General features: G+C 45.2%; 1 protein-coding gene across 9 annotated transcripts in view; it reads left to right on the top strand.

The window, feature by feature from the left end:
- The window catches only part of arb2a (ARB2 cotranscriptional regulator A), a 918,141-nt gene that overhangs the window by 226,492 nt on the left and 672,470 nt on the right, over positions 1-19,179 (top strand). For all 9 annotated transcript variants that reach the window (XR_013579777.1, XM_078565142.1, XM_078565161.1 and 6 more), the window contains one exon: positions 18,689-18,907. Coding sequence is in view for 8 of the 9 variants with exons in the window: in XM_078565142.1 (XP_078421268.1) it covers positions 18,689-18,907 (219 nt within the window). In the remaining variant the exon portion in view is untranslated. The remainder of the gene's footprint in view (positions 1-18,688; positions 18,908-19,179) is intronic.

Raw genomic sequence — 19,179 nt, 5'->3', positions numbered from 1 at the left:
CTTAGGGCTGAATCTTCTGGTTGGCGTCCGGGGGTGGGTCAGACACGCCGACGTATAAAATGATGCGCGATGACGTCTGGCATGCATCCCGACGTCATCACGCGTCATTTCGATATTTCAAATGTCAACGGCCTATTAAGTCCATTATAAAAGTAATTAAACTTGTTAAGAATGCTGCCCATCCAACCTTATCTTGGGCAGATAAGCCCAAGCGGCCTTCACGTTTTTCAGGAAACCTCATCCACGGGTGGGATGAGGTTTCCTGGGGCTGTATCTTCCGGTCAGCAAACGGGGGTTGGGGCCCACTCGCCGACACGTAAAATAATGCGGGGTGACGTCGGGCGTGCATCCCGACGTCACCCTGTGTCATTTAGATTTTCAGTTTCTCAGCTTTATTTAATGCTTCAAACTCGAGCTGATCTCCCTGAAGGCAGCACTTTGCCTCAGGGAGATTTGGGTGCTCTTTCGCTCCCGCCCAGCCTGCCCGCCATAGGAAAATTCTCCTCTTAATGTTATACAAGACTGATTCCTTAATTTAAGGTTGGGATTGCTGTTACTCATGACTGTAGAAATCTTTCTCAGTAGACGATCTTGAGTTTCATCGTACCTCATATCAGATTTGAAAAGCCTCCTTATATTTCCTTAATTGACCCTGAACATCACTGTGGATCTTATAAGCTATAAAATAACTTAATTTTTAAATAATATGTGGCCCACCTGTTGTGTGGTATTACTCCTAAGTGAATATTACTACTTCACGTGCTCAGATAATATTTGCCATAACACTCAAAGTATATGTAACACCTAAGTATAAGTTGAAGATTTATCTGCAATTGTTTTAGTTTTTTTTTCTCTTCACTGCAACCACTGAGTCATGCAGTGCAGAACCATAGGTATAAGCAGCTTCTATTAACTAATCCAAGTGACCATTCTGTATGTTTGATCCCAAACAGTGCATAACAGTAGGCTATTTGACGTTAAGGAACATTGCATTAATTACTGATTTTGTTTTATTTGATATTCTCACACACTTTTCATTATTGGATAACGATCAGAAGCAGAAACTCTGGCTGATTTTCTCATCTTAGCCAATTGTGTGTGTACTGCAGTGGAGGCTGAGAATAGCTAACTCAATACCAACCGAGAATTGATCTTTCCATCTTCCTGGTAAGCAGGGTGGAGTACACAGCTGATAATGCTTACCCACTAAACCATCTGAAGTTTTTGTATTTTAAAAAAAATTCTTCCTCATTTATTTACTTCAAATCACACATCATTCTTTTTGTTCAAGAAGGTGGGGAGCAACTCTGTATGGTAACCTGGTGATTCTGGTTGTGGACTGCTCAATTTATAGTCTTAACCTCTACATGAGCTCTAATCTCATTACAGCAAATTGTGAAACTGAATTCAATAAATCTGGTAATTCTTGGACCAGCACCAGGAAAATAATTATGAAGACTAGGCTATTGTAAAAATCCATCAACTTAACTAATGTCCTACAGGACACTTGTACATTTGACTGCTTATGTCCACAAGGCATCTAGGAATGGACCATATATACTGTTAACCATTGTTGCCCACAATCCAAGAAAAAATGTAAAACTCCTTCTAAGCATCTGCCATTAGTACTCTATAACTAACAACATGCAAGAGTGGTCTGTGTTGACTTATCCTGGCTTTACCCCCCCTCGCAGTAGAAAAATAATATCACTTGATAGCTTTGTGAAGATTAGGATCTCACTGTGAGGGGTATCAACTCTCAACCTATAACATTGTCAGCTGTCCTTTGCTTTGAGGATGACGTCTACTCAAGTTCGCAAGTTTCTGCCATGGGTCTTCATGTGACTGAACAGGCCGATTCTCGACCCGCAGATCTTTGAACACATGGAGCAGGACATCCCATGAAGTCATGGGATCCAAAGTGCAGGATTTGCTCCCTTTTCCTATCTTCTCTGCCGCCGCTCTGCCTCATCATTAAGGCATTTGGACACAAAGCATGTTGCATGGACAAGTTGCTGCAATTTTGAATGATTGGTAGCAAGCTCCTCCCATTAATGTCAATGCTGTCACTCTTAAAAAGAACTTGAGTGTCTGAAGGGTTTTCTTTGTCCAGCACTAGAACGCTAGCCACTTAAGAGTTGAGAAAACAGGACATGGTGGGGAGACACTTTTCGGCCATCCAGATGCAGTGTCCAGTCCATTGTTGTTGGTTTTGCAGTTTTGCCTGAATGCTTGTGGAGCTGTCTTCAAGAAGGACAATCCTCCTATTGTATCTGGAGAATGTAGTGGAGGCATTGCTGATGGAATTTCTTTAGTGCTCTTATGTGTCAATAAAACACAGTCCAGGTTTCACTGCAGTACAGGGACGTGGTGACGACAACTGCTCTGTACACTCGGACTTCTGTTGACTTGCAGCGGTCTTTGTAGTCAAACACTCACTCCTGTAGTAGTTTGTATAAGGCTGAGCTGGCGCAGCTGATCCGGTGATGGATCTCTTCGTCAATGGTGGCCTTTTGATGGGACATGTACAACACATTTCAGATTCTCCCCTTCAACATATATGGAAGGTGGCATATTTGGCTAACCAGATGTGCGTTGATATGTGTTTTATTTTGGCAACATTCAAGGGCAGGCCTAAGCCCTTCTATGCAGAATTGAAGAGATCAAGAGTCACAGAATCACAGTGCAGAAGAGGCCCTTCGGCCCATCGAGTCTGCGCCGACACGTGAGAAACACCTGACCTACCGACCTAATCCCATTTACCAGCACTTGGCCCATAGCCTTGAATGTTATGACTTGCCAAGCGCTCATCCAGGTACTTTTTAAAGGATGTGAGGCAACCCGCCTCCACCACCCTCCCAGGCAGCGCATTCCAGACTGTCACCACCATCTGGGTAAAAAAGCTTTTCCTCACATCCCCCCCAAACCTCCTGCCCCTCACCTTGAACTTGTGTCCCCTTGTGACTGACCCTTCAACTAAGGGGAACAGTTGCTCCCTATCCACCCTGCCATGCCGCTCATAATCTTGTACACCTCGATCAGGTTGCCCCTCAGTCTTCTCTGCTCCAACAAAAACAACTTAAGTCTATCCAACCTCTCTTTATAACTTAAATGTTTCATCCCAGGCAACATCCTGGTGAATCTCCTCTGCAACCCCTCCAGTGCAATCACATCCTTCCTATAATGTGGTGACCAGAACTGCACACAGTACTCCAGCTGTGGTCTCACCAAGGTTCTATGCAACTCCAACACGACCTCCCTACTTTTGTAATCTATGCTTCAATTGATAAAGGCAAGTGTCCCATATGCCTTTTTCACCACCCCACTAATATGCTCCTCCGCCTTCAGAGATCTATGGACACACACGCCAAGGTCCCTTTATTCCTCAGAACTTCCTAGTGTCATGCCCTTCATTGAATACTTCCTTGTCAAATTACTCCTTCCAAAGTGTATCACCTCACACTTTTCAGGGATAAATTCCATCTGCCATTTATCTGCCCATTTGACCATCCCGTCTATATCTTCCTGTAGCCCAAGACACTAAACCTCACTGTTAACCACCCAGCCAATCTTTGTGTCATCCGCAAACTTACTAACCCTACCCCCCACATAGTCATCTATGTCGTTTATATAAATGACAAATAATAGGGGACCCAGCACAGATCCCTGTGGTACGCTACTGGACACTGGTTTCCAGTCACTAAAGCATCCTTCTGTCATCACCCTCTGTCTCCTACAACGAAGCCAATTTTGAATCCACTTTATCAAATTACCCTGTATCCCATGTGCATTTGCCTTCTTTATAAGTCTCCCATGTGGGATCTTGTCAAAGGCTTTGCTGAAATCCATTTAAACGACATCAACTGTGCTACCCTCATCTACACACCTGGTCACCTCCTCAAAAAATGTAATCAAATTTGTTAGGCATGACCTCCCTCTGACAAAGCCATGCTTTCTCATATCCCTGGCCAAACCTTGCCTCTCCAAGTGGAGATACATTCTCTCCTTCAGAATTTTCTCCAACAGTTTCCCTACCACTGATGTGAGAGTCACTGGTCTGTAGTTCCCTGGCTTATCTCTACAACCCTTCTTAACTAACGGAACCACATTAGCTGTTCTCCAGTCCTCTGGCACCTTCCCCGTGGCCAGAGAGGAATTAAAAATTTGGGTCAGAGCCCCTGCGATCTCCTCCCTTGCCTTTCTTAGCAGTCTAGGACACAAATCATCCGGACCTAGCGATTTGTCCACTTTTAAGCCTGCCAACGCCTCCAATACCTTGTCATTCCCTATATCAATTTGCTCAAGAACCTCGCAGTCTCTCTCCTTGAGTTCCATACCTTCATCCATATTCTCTTGGGTGGAGATGGATGTGAAGTATTCGTTCAACATTCTACCGATGTCCTCTGGCTCCACCCATAGATTGCCCCCTTGGTCCCTAATGGGCCCTACTCTTTCCCTGGTTATCCTCTTCCCATTGATATACTTATAGAATATCTTGAGATTTTGCCTACTTTTACCAGCCAGAGCTTTCTCATATCCCCCTCTTTGCTCTCCTAATTGCTTTCTTAAGCTCCACCCTGCACTTCCTGTACTCCATTAATGCCTCCGTTGATTTGCTCCCCTTGTACCTGCTAAAAGCCTCTCTTTTCCTTATTGTATCCTGAATATCTTTGGTCATCCATGGCTCTCTGGGCTTGTTACTCCTTCCTATCACCCTAAAGGGAACATGTTGAGCCTGTACCCTCCCCATTTCCTTTTTGAACGGCCCCCACTGCTCTTCTGTAGATTTCCCCACAAATAGCTGTTCCCAGTCTACCTTGGCCATCCCATGCACACCTGGTGCAGTGTGGGCAACAACACTGCATTCATTCAAAAACTGTAGATCCTGTATGAGCATGGTGGTCAGTTTAGTTTTGACATGGAGGCAACTGAGGTTACAGCGTTTTCCAGCTGGATGGTTTAATACTGACACCAAAGAGCAGTTGATGTTTGATGAGGTGAATAGCCACCATTAGGTAGATTGTAAATAATGTGGGGGCTATCGAGCCTTGCTGTCTTGATCGCCCACTCAAGACAGTTGCAGTCATGTCATCATCAAGCAGTTGCAAGATTGTGATGAAGTATTTTGGACATCCAAATCTTTGGAGCACAATCCACAGAGCCTCACAATTACTGAGTTACATGCTTTTGTCAAGTCGATGAATGCAAAGTAGAGTTCCTGGTTTTGTTCTTAACCTTTTTCTTGGATTGTGCGGCAACAAAGGCCACATCAGAGGTTCCTCTCGAGGGTCTAAAGCCGACATGTGTCTCTGGGAGGATTTCCTCAGCCACAGGAAGTAGCGATTTCAGGCGTATGCATGTCATGATTTTCCTGCCATGGACAAGAGGGAAATACCTCAATAGTTTCCACAGCACGATTTATCTTCCTTCTTGAAGATAGTTACAATCATGGCATCCCTGAAGTTGGTTGTGGGGGGTGGGGTGGGTGGTGGTGGAGGGGAGAGTTCTTTTTCCTCCCGAATCCATAGGATGAGTGCATAGAGTCTTGATGTGAGCATAATGCCCACCAGCTTTGAAAACCTGAGGTGAAATATCATCAGGGCTGCAGGCTTTGTTGTTTTTTTTCCATTTGATTGCCTTTTCTTCCATTTGATGTCACATCTCTCCCATCAATGGTGATTCACCCGTGGATTCTACCACAGAATATTGGGTTATAGCCTGGAGAGTATCAGCTGCCAACGTGGATTAATGTTTGAGGAGTTGCTGAAAATGTTCTTTCCAACATTGATGGATAGTATTGTCATTCTTGAGAAGAGAAATACCATCCTGTGAGAGAAGGGGAGTTTGTCCATTTGACCTTGGTCTGTAGGTGGCTCTGCATGGTAGCTTCAAAAAAGCTATGCATTACCATGACGGTCAGCATATTGTTGGATCCCTCGAGCCTTTTTTTCCCCCATCAAATGCCCTTTACCTTTTCGTGTCAGCATTAAGCTGTTGGAATTTTGCCTTCTTGACTTGCAACCTTGGGTTGTTCTGCCAGGCAATGAAGGCTGCTTGTTTTTGTTTCAGGAGGTCACATATTTCAGCATCGTTTTCGTTGATACAATCCTGGTGACGGTGATGATCGAACTCAATGGTCTTGACACAGGAGTCTAGTACAGGTCACTTTATTTGATCTCACTGTTCTGAAATTAAGTTGGCTGTGTAAAGATTTTCTTGATTGATGGAGAGCTGCACTTAGAATTCCTGCCTTCAGTTGGGCTGCTTTAGGGCTGAGTCATTGATCTTCTTCCTCTTGGATTTTTGGGTCTTGCAATGTGTTGGTGCTAGGTGGATGTTCAGTACCAATTGACCAGGCAATGATCTTTCTAGGAGGCATAAGACTCCCGCATAGTTCGAATGATACAGTCATCACTTAGATCTTTGTCTCAGAACAATAACAGAATCCAGGAGGTGCCAGTGCTTTGATCTAGGATGCCTCCATGTGGTTTTGTATTTACCCCTCTAGCAGAAGATGGTGTTTGTTATAACGAGGCCATACTGAGCATACTTTGTCAGCCGGAGGACACCATTTGCTTTGGCTTTTCCCACCTCATTTTTCCCAATGATTCCTCTCCAGACATCAGAGTCACGGCCAACCCTGGTATTAAAGTCCCCCGAAGAATGATCTTTTCTTCTCTTAGGATGGCAGTGAGGACTTCATCAGGTTGGCATAATACTTTTCCTTAACAGTTTTATGGGCATCAAGGATCAGGGCATAAGCGCTGATGACAATGACATACTAGTTATGACTGAGCTGTGGGTGAAGTGTCATGACTCTTTCATTTACACCTTTGGGGAGTTTTGGCAGTGTATCCAGGAACCCATTCCAGATGGCAAAACCAACTCTGTGGATATGAGGGTCGTTGTTATCCTTTTCTTTCCTTTCCAGTAGAAAGCGTTTTTCCTTCCCTGCTTATTCCTTCAGCTGCCCATCCCCAGGAAGGTGGTCTCACTGAGAACGACAGTGTCAATTTGGAGTCTTTCTTGATAGTTCATGTGATACATTTGCAGTTTTTCAGGATGGGTCACTCTTCAGATTATCCATGAGTGTTCTAACATTCCAAATTGCAAAATGTAAGGTTTACTTTCTTTGACCTCAACAATGATGACACCACAGGGTGTGGTTCCCCAACCAGGAGGAAGTGAGACAGCCTATTTTTAGGGCACCTGGTCTAGCCCCCACCCCGTTTGGGGTGAGTAGAGGGCATTCAGAAGGGAACTGCTGGTCACAGATGCTGCTGCCCAAAAGACACCTCTGTCCCAACACAGGTGTCAAATGACCTTCGTGTTTGTCCCGTGTGTGCCAGTTCTTGACTAGGGACTCCAAGGTTCACAGCCCTGACCCCGTCGCCAATTCTCCATCACCCACAGGACTTGACTAAATGGATCCTGGTGAGGGTCTGCGAAATACTTAGTTTAATGTGGGGACCTTGGGGCGTCATCATTGTCTACACAATCTTGATGGGTTGGTGCTCATATTTTGGTGATGTGCCAAGCCATGATAACCATGACCATCTTGCCACTGCAGCCTTCTTCAACCTTCACAGCCGTTGAGTCACATAGTCTTCCTTTGCCTGTTCTGCCATTGAGGACTTTTTGGACCGCACCTTGTCTGGCACATCCCTCTGACCTTGCTGCCATGATGGCACTGCGAGGAGCAAGGACCTGGGATATATCTTTGTTGTGAGTCATGAGCTATTTTCTTAAATGTCTGCCATTGTTCATCAACCATCTTTTCTGCTAAACTTCTTTCCCAGTCCATTGCAGCCAACTCTGCCCTCATTCAAACACAGAGATAAAAACAAAAAGCTAAAAGCTACTGCGGATGCTGGAAATCCAAAACAAAAACAGAATTACCTGGAAAAACTCAGCAGGTCTGGCAGCATCTGTGGAGAAGAAAAGAGTTGACGTTTCGAGTCCTCAACTAATACCTTGTTAGTCTTTCCACCCCACCCCCACTAGAGCTGTACCTTGAGTATCCTGCCATCCATTCTTAATTAGCACTTTTCTTAGATAATATCACCACCTTCAACACCTCTTTGATCCTTTTGTCTGTGACATCTTTTGATTATCTGCTCCTATCACTGCTTGCTTGTCCCCACAACCACCCCACCTTCAACTTCTCTCTCCCCCCACCCCCCACCCCCCACCTTAGACCAGCTTATATTTCACCTCTCTCCTAACTATACTTCAGTTCTGCCGAAGGGCCATGAGGACTTGAAACGTCAACTCTTTTCTTCTCCACCGATGCTACCAGACCTGCTGAGTTTTTCCAGGTAATTCTGTTTTTGTTCTGCCCTCATTCCTTTGTAATTACCCTTATTTAAGTTTAGCAGAGATGTTTCCGAACTAAGTTTCTCATTCTCAAATTGAATGCTAAATTCCACCATGCTATGGTCACTGTTTCCGAGGGGATCTTTTACACTCAGATCATTTATTAAACCTGTCTCATTACATATTACCAGAACCAAAATAGCCTGATCCCTGGTTGGAATCACAACATATTGTTCTAGGAAACTGTCCCGAATACACTCTATGGCCAGAATTTTCCCATTGGCGTGCGGTGCCCACCGACATTATCGCGCGCCATCGTGATGTTTCGTTGGGCGGGCGCGCGTTGATCTCCGATGCGCGCCCGCCACTAATTAACAGGCTACTTAAGGCCCTTGAGGCACCAATCGATGGCAATTTTTCAGCGCCCGTGCAATTTTCAGGTCGGCGCATGGGCACAATGGGCAGGCAGGTAGGACACATTTGTATAAACCTCATCCACGGGCGGGATAAGAGGGCTCAGTGGGGTTGCGAGTGTGCTCTGTCAAATATTGTTTTTTTCAAAGTTACTGATACTTGCCTGTGTGATCTGCAATACTTCAAAATGCATACCAGCTGCTTTGTCTGGACTCTCAACCTTCAGGTCAGCACTCTGCAGTGAGGAATCTTTTTTGGGCCTGCAGGTTTCAGGAAGCCTTCCCTTAGCCTGGGAATGGGAGCTGAACCCTCCACTGGAGGCACCTCCTCTGACGCGGAAGGAAGGGCTAGAAGGGGGAGGAGGCCAGGAGTGCACATTCAGCCTCCAGGGGAGCCACCTTTGAGAGGACAGGCGCAGGCACAAGGGGTGCAGGGCCAAGGGGTAGTCCAAGGCAGAAGGGGCTGCAGAGGATGCAACTATCCTGCTGCCAGTGTATACAGGCGACAAAGAAGCTACCTCAATATGTCTGCGCTGTAGTGCCGAAGGAGGCTCTGTCTCAAGGGAGACAGTCAACTATATCTGTCAGATGATTGGGCCTGAGATATCCGCGAACTGTGTGGGTGGACACCCCATGCCAATGGCTCTAAAGATCACAGCTGCCTTCAACTTCTATGCCTCTGGCTCGTTCCAGGGGTCGGTGGGTGTTTTTTGCAGTGCCCCCCACTATCAGCTGTCCACATGTGTCAAAGCAGGTTAAATATGCTCTGTTCAGGCATGCATTGACCTTCCTCCACTACCATTGGGACCAGGCAAGCCAGACACAGTGAGCCAGTGGCTTCGTGGCCATTGCTGGCTTCCCCCGCGTCCAGGGTGCAATAGACTGCACACATGTGGCCATCAAGGTGCCAGCAGGTGAGCCTTCGTCGGCAGGAAGGGCTTCCACTCCATGAATGTGTAAATAGTGTGTGTTCACAGGGTACTGATTCTACAAGTCTGTGCAAGGTACCCAGGCAGCTCCCACGACGCCTACATCCTCAGACACTCCCAGGTGCCAGGGCTCTTCAGTGCTCCGGCTCGGCTGGATGGTTGGCTGCCGGGTGACAAGGGCTATCCCCTCACAAGGTGGCTCATGACACCTCTCCGCCGTCCAAGAACAGAAGCTGAGCAGCGGTACAATAGGAGCCACGCCTCTACAAGATCTGTGGTGGAGACAGCCATTGGTCTTCTCAAGATGCGCTTCCGATGCCTGGACCGCTTAGGAGGCACACTCTAGCAGCCCCCAGATTGTGTGTCGCTGATGGTGGGGTTGCATACTGCACTCTTCCCAACCTTGCGCTGGAAAGGGCGGACGCTGTGGACAAAGAAGATGTAGACGCAGTTACTGCGGCTGCACACGATGAGTGCAGCAGTGAGTCCGAAGATGAGCACGCACAGGGAAATGCTGAGGGGGTAGCCGCTGACCCAGGCATTCTCCAGGGACACAGGGACACCCGGGAGGCTTTGATCCAACGGACCTTCAGCTAGCACACCACATATGGACCTCCAGGATAAGCCTGGGCTGTAGGCTCCATACTCGATACCTAAGTACAAAATCTGCCTGTTTAGGAACATTAACAAAAGGGCCTTGTTAATAAGCTGAATGTCCCACAAAACACTCAAGACATTTTTTGAAACCATCCACCTGCAGAAGAAAAGAGGCACCCTCAACCATGGTAACATGTCTGAATTTAATATTACAGCCAAAGGAACTTAAGAAAACAAAATGACAAAGGTGTTGAAAATCACACCAATTCATAAAGACCTCATTGCGGGCCAACGCAAAAGCACCAGTAATTAACCCATGGTGTGCCCAAGGTGCCTTATGTTTACGTTTTCGGGTGCTACGTCTTGGTGCTGCCCCCTCGCTGGGAGTGGCATCTGAGACAGCCTGCTCACTCTGCTGTCCTGTTAGCCTAGATGACCTTGGCGGTCGTCCTCTGGCCCGTGGAGCCTGTCCTGGCCACGCCTGGGAGGGAGCTGCCAGCTCCATAGCTGGCATCTCTCCAGTTGTCACATCGTCACTGGATGCAACAATCACTGGCAGAGGGGTGGAGGAGCTGCCGCCCTCATCTGGAGTGCCCTAAGAGGAGCCTGCAGAGACAACAGGCAGTTGCTCTGCTGACATGAGGTCGCTTTGGATCTCACTGCTCACCGTGGATGGATGGGCACTGAGCTGGGAAACTTGGTGCCTAGACCCTCTCCCACATTGGCACTGACCAGCTGAGGTCAATGCCGATTTGAGGGCTTGCTGGTCCGAGCGCATCCCCAGGAAGCCCTGATTGGTCTCCTGGAGGAGCCTCTCCACGAGAGTTGCCACTCCCTCCATGGAGGACGCATGGTGCTCAGCCATGAGGCTCATTGCTTTGGCGATAGTCCGCATAGACACCTCTACCAAGGACACCAAGCCAAGCATAGCCTCATATATCTCCACCAGAAGCTCCTGCACACCCGGCCGCATTTTCTGCATTTGCTGCATCGCGGACGTCTCCAGAGGCACATCATCAGGCACCGACTGAGTATGTGCCTGGTCCTCTACAGTCCTCCGACTGCTGGTGCCATGGGCAATCTCTGTCTCTGCCAGCTCCTCCAGTGACTGTGAAGTGCCCTCACCGCTGTGCCCCGCGACACTAGCTGATGTTCTAATTCCCACCGAGGTGCTAGTATTTGCGCTGGTGCATGCCTGAAAGAGATGGTGTGAAGCTGATGAGTCCGTGACTTCAGGGCCCTCAGGTGTGAGGGGGGGCCCATGCTGCTCCTCCTCCTAGCCCTGGTCCGCTGATGCTGAAAGGAAGAACAAAGATATTGGATCAGCTAAAGTGGAGACAATGTCAATGTACATCCCTGTCCCCCGGATCATTATGTGCTCATCCTTCCATAAGCAATGGTCAAGCCATGTTGCAAACTTCAATCACTGAACATTCAGCACTGCCATGGTTGTTGGGAGAACAATGGTGACCTCACTGCTGGGCACACATACCAGCCTGTGACATCGGTGGACCTGGGCGTATGGCGCCTCTCCAAATCTAGGGCCTCCTGCGCGAAACGGCTGAGAATCGCCAACTGTGCCAGGCCGCCGCCAGTCCTCATCCGCTCGGCGGCATTATGTGCATTCTTCTCCTGAAAAGGAGAGAAGAGCATTGATTAATGCCACTTTGTACCTGGACTCTCTTTACGGATGGCCCACTCCAACCAGAGTGGGACATTGCAGGTCTCCAGTGCCTCCTCACTCTGCAGTCACTACACTCAGACTTGGTGGTGGAGTGGTGGGGGGGTGGGGAAGCCTACCTGCTGAGTTAAATGACCAATGCCAACATGGTACTCACCCTTCCTGAGCACAACAGGTTGTTGAAGTGCTTGCGACACTGGATCCAGGTGCGCCGCACCACGTCCTGGGAGCTCATCACCTCCCAGGCACATTTGGTCATGTCGGGGGCCTCCTCCTCCCGTCCTGGGGTACGAGGACCTCTCGATGTGCTGCCACCTCCTCGAGGAGGGCAGCAAGGCAATCATCAGAAAAATGAGGGGCATAGTGCCCCCCCTGCCCTACCCTCCTGCCTGGCCTGCTCACCAGCAGCGCTCTATGGAGCCCTTCCGCTGGCCATGACTTGCAGCCTTTGAAAGGCTGCAGGAACTTTAAAAACAGACTGGAAAAACTCAGCAGGTATGGCAGCATCGGTGGAGAAGAGTACAGTTGACGTTTCGAGTCCTCATGACCCTTCAACAAAACTAAGTAAAAATAGGAGAGGGGTGAAATATAAGCTGGTTTAAGGGGGAGGGAGTTGGGGGGGTGGGAAAAGAGGGGGATGGTTGTTGGGACAAGCAAGCAGTGATAGGAGGAGATAACCAAAAGATGTCACATTCAAAAGAACAAAGAGGTATTGAAGGTTGTGATATTATCTAAAAGAATGTGCTAATTAAGAGTGGATAGCAGGACAAGCAAGGTACATATAGCTCTAGTGGGGGTGGGGTGAAATAAGACTAAAAGGGTATAAAAGGTATAGATAAATGATCGGTGGAATACATTTAAAAATAATGGAAATAGGTAGGAAAAGAAAAATCTATATAAATTATTGGAAAAAACAAAAAGGAGGGGGAAGAAACGGAAAGGGGTGGGGATGGAGGACGGAGTTTAAGATCTAAAATTGTTGAACTCAATATTCAGTCCGGAAGGCTGTAAAGTGCCTAGTCGGAAGATGAGGTGCTGTTCCCCCAGTTTGCGTTGAGCTTCACTGGAACAATGCAGCAAGCCAAGGACAGACATGTGAGCAAGAGAGCAGGGTGGAGTGTTAAAATGGCAAGCAACAGGGAGGTCTGGGTGATGCTTGTGGACAGACCGAAGGTGTTGTGCAAAGCGGTCTCCCAGTCTGCGTTTGGTCTCTCCAATGTAGAGGAAACCGCATTGGGAGCAACGAATGCAGTAGATTAAGTTGAAGGAAGTGCAAGTGAAATGCTGCTTCACTTGAAAGGAGTGTTTGGGCCCTTGGACGGTGAGGAGAGAGGAAGTGAAGGGGCAGGTGTTGCATATCTTGCGTTCGCATGGGGAGGTTGAGGAGTAGGGGGTGATGGACGAGTGGACCAGGGTGTCACGGAGGGAACGATCCCTACGGAATGCCGCCAGGGGGGGTGAAGGGAAGATGTGTTTGGTGGTGGCGTCATGCTGGAGTTGGTGGAGGATGATCCTTTGAATGCGGAGGCTGGTGGGGTGATAAGTGAGGACAAGGGGGACCCTATCATGTTTCTGGGAGGGAGGAGAAGGCGTGAGGGCAGATGTACAGGAATTGGAAATTGAGACAGAGATAATATCACCACCTTCAACACCTCTTTGTTCTTTTGTCTGTGACATCTTTTGGTTATCTCCTATCACTGCTTGCTTGTCCCAACCACCCCTCACTTGTCTCTCTCCACCCCCCCCCACCTCCACCCCTCCCCCTCTCCCCCCTCCACCCCTCCCCTTTAACCAGCTTATATTTCACCCCTCTCCTATTTTTACTTAGTTCTGTTGAAGGGTCATGAGGACTCGAAACGTCATCTGTACTCTTCTCCGCTGATGCTGCCAGACCTGCTGAGTTTTTCCAGGTATTTCTGTTTCTGTTTTTGTTTTGGATTTCCAGCATCCGCAGTTTTTTGTTTTTATTTTTGTTTTTAAAAACAGGCTGCTGGGTCGCCATTGGACCGGGCCGTCATTGCAGTCTCGCCGCTGCCTGCCCTCTCCCGCTGTCCTCGGGAGCCGCAATTTACGCTGGGTGGGCCTTAATTGGCCCGCCCACGTAAAATGGCGGCGCAGACCCGATCGCGGGCGGCAATCGGGCCCACGCCCGCTCCAGCTCTGCCCGCCCGACAGGCAGAAAATTCTGTCCTATGAATTCTTGCTCGTGGCTACCTCTGCCAATTTGATTTTCCCAATCTACATGAAGATTAAAGTCACCCATGATTAATATAGTGCCTTTTTTACATCCCCTCATTATTTCCTGATTTATTCTCTTCCGACAGCATAGCTACTGTTGTCTTTTTGGTTTGGCGGCAGCATCCTGACAGTGGAGAATTCTACTCGTGTTGCTATTACATAGTAACAGCATGCAATGGCTAGCTTCACCTGTTGCTTAAACATTTGAGAAACCTTAGGCTTTCAGGGTAATCTGAGGTAGACTGGGCCATTTTCAGGCCCGAGAAGCTTTGATAGCCTCTTCTTTCAACAATACTCAGGTTCTGTCTACCAACAGCTATTTATAATCAGATTGTTAGGTGGTTGTGGTATTAAGAGTGAGTATAAAGAGTGGTAATCACCGCTTGAATGCTGGTTAATTTTGATCAGATGATTGTAAGCTTTTTTGTCTTAGAATATTTTTCACCTTCTCCATCATTTTAGCATGCTATTTTCTGCATGAAAGCCCTTTATATACTTCAGGCTAAGAATTTGTCCACATAACGCCATTTGTTAGTGGTGCTCCATGGACTACATCAACTCCCTGCGGCAGACAGTGCCGCCTGCTGATACTTGTGAAGGCCTTTGGGTTTCCTCATTGAAGAAACCCATGCAGGCCATGCAAAGAGCAGCCCACAATGCTGTCTGCCCTGGGGAGTTGACAATCTATGTAACACCGCTTTGGAGTGGTGCTATACGACCAAATTTTTGGCCTTTTATTTTTAACCAATAGGAGATCCCTATGGGACAAAATTTCTTTTGTTGGAACTCCTGGGTAAGATATAACTGTTGTAGAATTTCATAACTTTATAAAGCTGCAACAACATTCAGCCTCCAATACATGGGGGAGAATTTTTTCCCCGTTGGCGGGCCATTTGGGAATGTGCAGGTGGGCACGGAGCCGATTGCAGCTCGCAATAGGCTGCGTGCCGCAATTTTATGTGGACGGGCCAATTAAAGCCTGCCCAGCGTGACATGTGCCCGGAAGTGCTCAGCGCTACCTGTGCGGGTGGGGGGAGGAGGGAGAGTTGGGACCTGCGCTCTTTCACGCATACGCGCAAAAGAGCGCAGAAATCTCCCTGAGGCACGGAACTGCCTCAGGGAAATTAAGTTAAGTTTTTAACTTGCAAAAAAAAAATTATTCCGACATATCCCCTCATGTGACAGTGTCACATGAGCTGGGACATGTTCATGAATTTTCATTAAAATTTTTATTTAATTGATGAAACCTTCATTAAACCTCATTCCGCCCATGGATGAGGTTTCATGAAAAATGCAAAGGCCGCCTGGGCTCTTCGCCTGCCCGCTAACCTTAAGGTTGGACAGGCAGCTTTCTCAATAGTTAATTTGTTTAATAATGGCCTTAATAGGCCTTTGACAGTTTGGCGGGTATGCAGCCAATTCTGGTGTGCGCCGGCCAAACAGAAGATCAGAATGACGCGTGGTGATGTCAGGACGCATGCCCGACGTCACCACATGTCATTTTACGCGTTGCCCTGCACGCCAAACGGAAGATTCTGGCCATGGTTACATGATTTCCAGACAGATTTTTAGATGTCAAACTTAGGTTTAAGTAATGTTGCCAGTAACATGTAACTCAGTTTAATAGCCATTTGCTTGTAATATGGTTACTCTTGCAATGTGCACTTGAATTATGCAGGCCAATGGATATTGAGTAATTAAACAAAAAGTTTCTGATAGAGGATTGTAGGTATTTAGAATTGGATTCACTGTTAAATTATCCTTGTGTTTTTCCGTTGTGTAGGGATGATAGAATGTGCCAGCTACATTCCAGAACATAGCATTAAAACTACTCAGATTTACTCACAGGGTGGGTGGATGTGAGACACTCTGACAAAAGACCACTTACCCATGGCAGAACACTTTGTATCAAGATAATTTTCTTCATGGCCTGTTGTGACCTTTCTGACCGTTTTCTTATACAAAGAGCAGTGGACTGAAAGCTGCCATTTCAGACTGTGCACTAGACTGCAACTTAGTCTTTTTACTCTGCTTTGGTGGGAGGGGTGGGTATAACAGAATTCTGAAAGACATCTTGCAAGATTATGAAAAGTTGCAGTAGGCCCTGGGTGAGTGAGGGATCATCTTTCAAATAAAGTTCATTAGTCAATTGGATACAAAATAAGCAAAATCTTGCAAATTGCTTTTTCTCAAATGTATTAGTATAGAATCACTTCTATCTGTGCATATGTAAAGAGAGCTTTCAAAGATGAACCTACCTAGTAAATGGAATAGTTACTACCATACAGAGAACTGTGCTTCTCACGATTTATTGAAAGAGGATACAGTTTTGAATTATCTGCTTGGGATTTCTGCTTTAACATTACTGGATACAAGCTAATTAAAATAATTGTATGCAGCTTATAGTATTATAATTAGTAATACAAATAAAATTGAAAATTGCAAATTGTTAATTAACTATATAGTATGTAATAAAATATATATGGTAAAAGGAAATTCTCCATGCAGTAAGCTGACATATATATGTGAAGGATTTGCCTTTCTGAACACATACAGAAAAATAAATGTTATTTATACAATAGATTTCTTTTGCAATTGAAAGTTATCCATTAAGTAAGAAATTACATGTAGCTCATTTGCATAGGCATGGTTTTGCTCAAGCCAGGAAACCTGTTGTGTAGCAGTTCTAAAATAAGTTCAGTAGTGAAACTACAGCACAACAAAGGGAAAATTAATAATATCTCATAAAAATATCTCTTAAAAATTGTGTTCACGAGATTCTTTACCTCCTTCCAGTATTAGGTGACCTTTTGCAGCTGTCATGAAATGCATATTTGCTACAGTACAAGATCTGAAAACTTACTTTCAGTGCTGAATATTGTAAAGCAGGACTGGATAAATGTATGTCACCACAGAATGTCATTTAATACCTAATGCACTTTGAGAACATCAAAAACTGTCATCTTTCCAGTCTTAAAGAATCGAGGTTGCAGGGTTAGGTTACAATGAAAAATACATTTTTTATTACAAAAACAATTTAATTATTAAAATGATTTTCTAGTGTAATGTGTTACACGGCAAATGTAATAAAGTACACTTGCCCCTCAGATTGATAGAACATTTGAAAGGTTATTCCAATCCGTTTCGCAGTGCAACGCCTACAACTTGCTTTACCATAGCAAAATTTGAAATTGATGTATTTCCTTTGCTGTTGTTAATCATTTAGCTGGACTTCCAATGCCAGCTCTGAGCCAAAAGCTATGGCATTTGACTTTATGTAAGTGGCAGCTGTTTTGAGAGTGTTTTTCCTAATGTTTTAAATGAAAAAGGCTTGACCAAGTATAAACATTTCAGGACATCTACTGATAAAATTAAAAATGGACCTGTTGACAAAGATACAACATATTACAGTGATTGGATTACTATTGCCACTGCCATATTTGTATAGAGAAGCTTAAAATGTTGGTAAAGGCAAAAAACTGTGGATGCTGGAAATTCTGAAACAAAAACTAGAAGTGCTAGAAAAACTCAGCAGGTCTGACAGCATCTGTGGAGAGAAAGAGTTCTGAAGAAGAGTCATACGGACTCAAAACGTTAACTCTATCTTTCTCTCCACAGGTGCTGTCAGACCTGCTGAGTTCCAGCACTTTTTCTTTGTTTCTTAAAATGTTGGTATTGCTTTGTTAATTTGATAATTGCACTACTGAAGTATTGGGTGTAACTTTCAACTTTGCTGGGACATAAAGCAGCAGGTATTTTATTGGTATCAATTACACACTCTGCCCGATTTTTCTTTCCATTGACTTTAAATCCTGGATTTCTCATCAAAACCAAGTTTTGTACCAAAAGAATTGAATAAAATGTGTTGTTATATATAAAGATGACATGACATGTTCAGAATGTGAATCTTGTTTTGTAGTGGTTAATTAGATATGTTTTTTCCAGCTTATCTGTTCATATGAATTCACTTTTGATGTAAAAATTATATAAACGGAATGGCAAGTATCAATAGTCAGATGAGATGTTAAACAGCAGCCCATTTTGCTTGCTCAGGTGGATATAAAAGATCCAATGGCTTTGTTAAAACATTTCCTGGTGTCTTGACCAATATTTCAACCAACACCAACAAAAACAGATGACCTGGTAACTTGCTACGTATGTGACCTTGCTGAGTGAAAATTGTTTGCCATATTTGCAGAAGTAACATTTATTTTCCTGAATAGGATATTATATTAAAAGTAACAGAAGTGATGATAGATCAAAAGTTATCCATTGGCTATAAAGCACTTTGTGATTTCTTGAGGACCTGATATAGTGGTTTATAAATTATTGTCCTTCTGTAACCGAAAAAAAAACAATATAGTTAAAGTTTAAATATTTTTATAAAAACTGAAAATGTTAAGAGCATATACATATTTTTTCCCATTTTTCAGATGGCTAGGGAATTAAAAACCCTGACTGAACTCAATTCTGTAAAATGCAACCTTGTTGCTCTTTGTGTTATTTTAAAACAGGAGGGATATGGAGTGATCGTTCTAAACACCAATGAAAACTACATGGAAGTGGAGAAGTCAAAGAAACAAGTGCAATCGCCAGCAAATGAGACAGACGAGCCAGCAGAAAAGAAAGAGAAGAAGGATGACAGTCAGAAAGAGACAAACAAACGGCGTGACTTTTATGAGAAGTACCGAAATCCTCAAAAAGAAAAAGAGACGAAACACATTCCCATTAGGGTTAGTACTTGATATTTTTCAGTGAAAGTAAATTGTTGTACCAACCTATGTTTACCAATTAATTAGTGTTTATGTACATTTACAAAGTTCAAAATTACAACAATCATCTTGATAAGCACTGGCTCAAGATCCCAATCTCTCACTTCTAGTCTAGATTTTAGCATAAAGTCTTGAAAATGTACTCCAGGTACAAGGATTTTAATAGACAATTAAAGTTTAAATTCAATTTATTGAAATTGTATAGGTTCAGAAATTCTACATGCAATAACCTG

The sequence above is a fragment of the Cetorhinus maximus genome, chromosome 2 (assembly GCF_964194155.1).
Source record: "Cetorhinus maximus chromosome 2, sCetMax3.hap1.1, whole genome shotgun sequence".
In the NCBI taxonomy this organism is placed as follows: Eukaryota; Metazoa; Chordata; class Chondrichthyes; order Lamniformes; family Cetorhinidae; genus Cetorhinus; species Cetorhinus maximus.
This window is presented reverse-complemented; position numbering and strand designations above follow the sequence as displayed.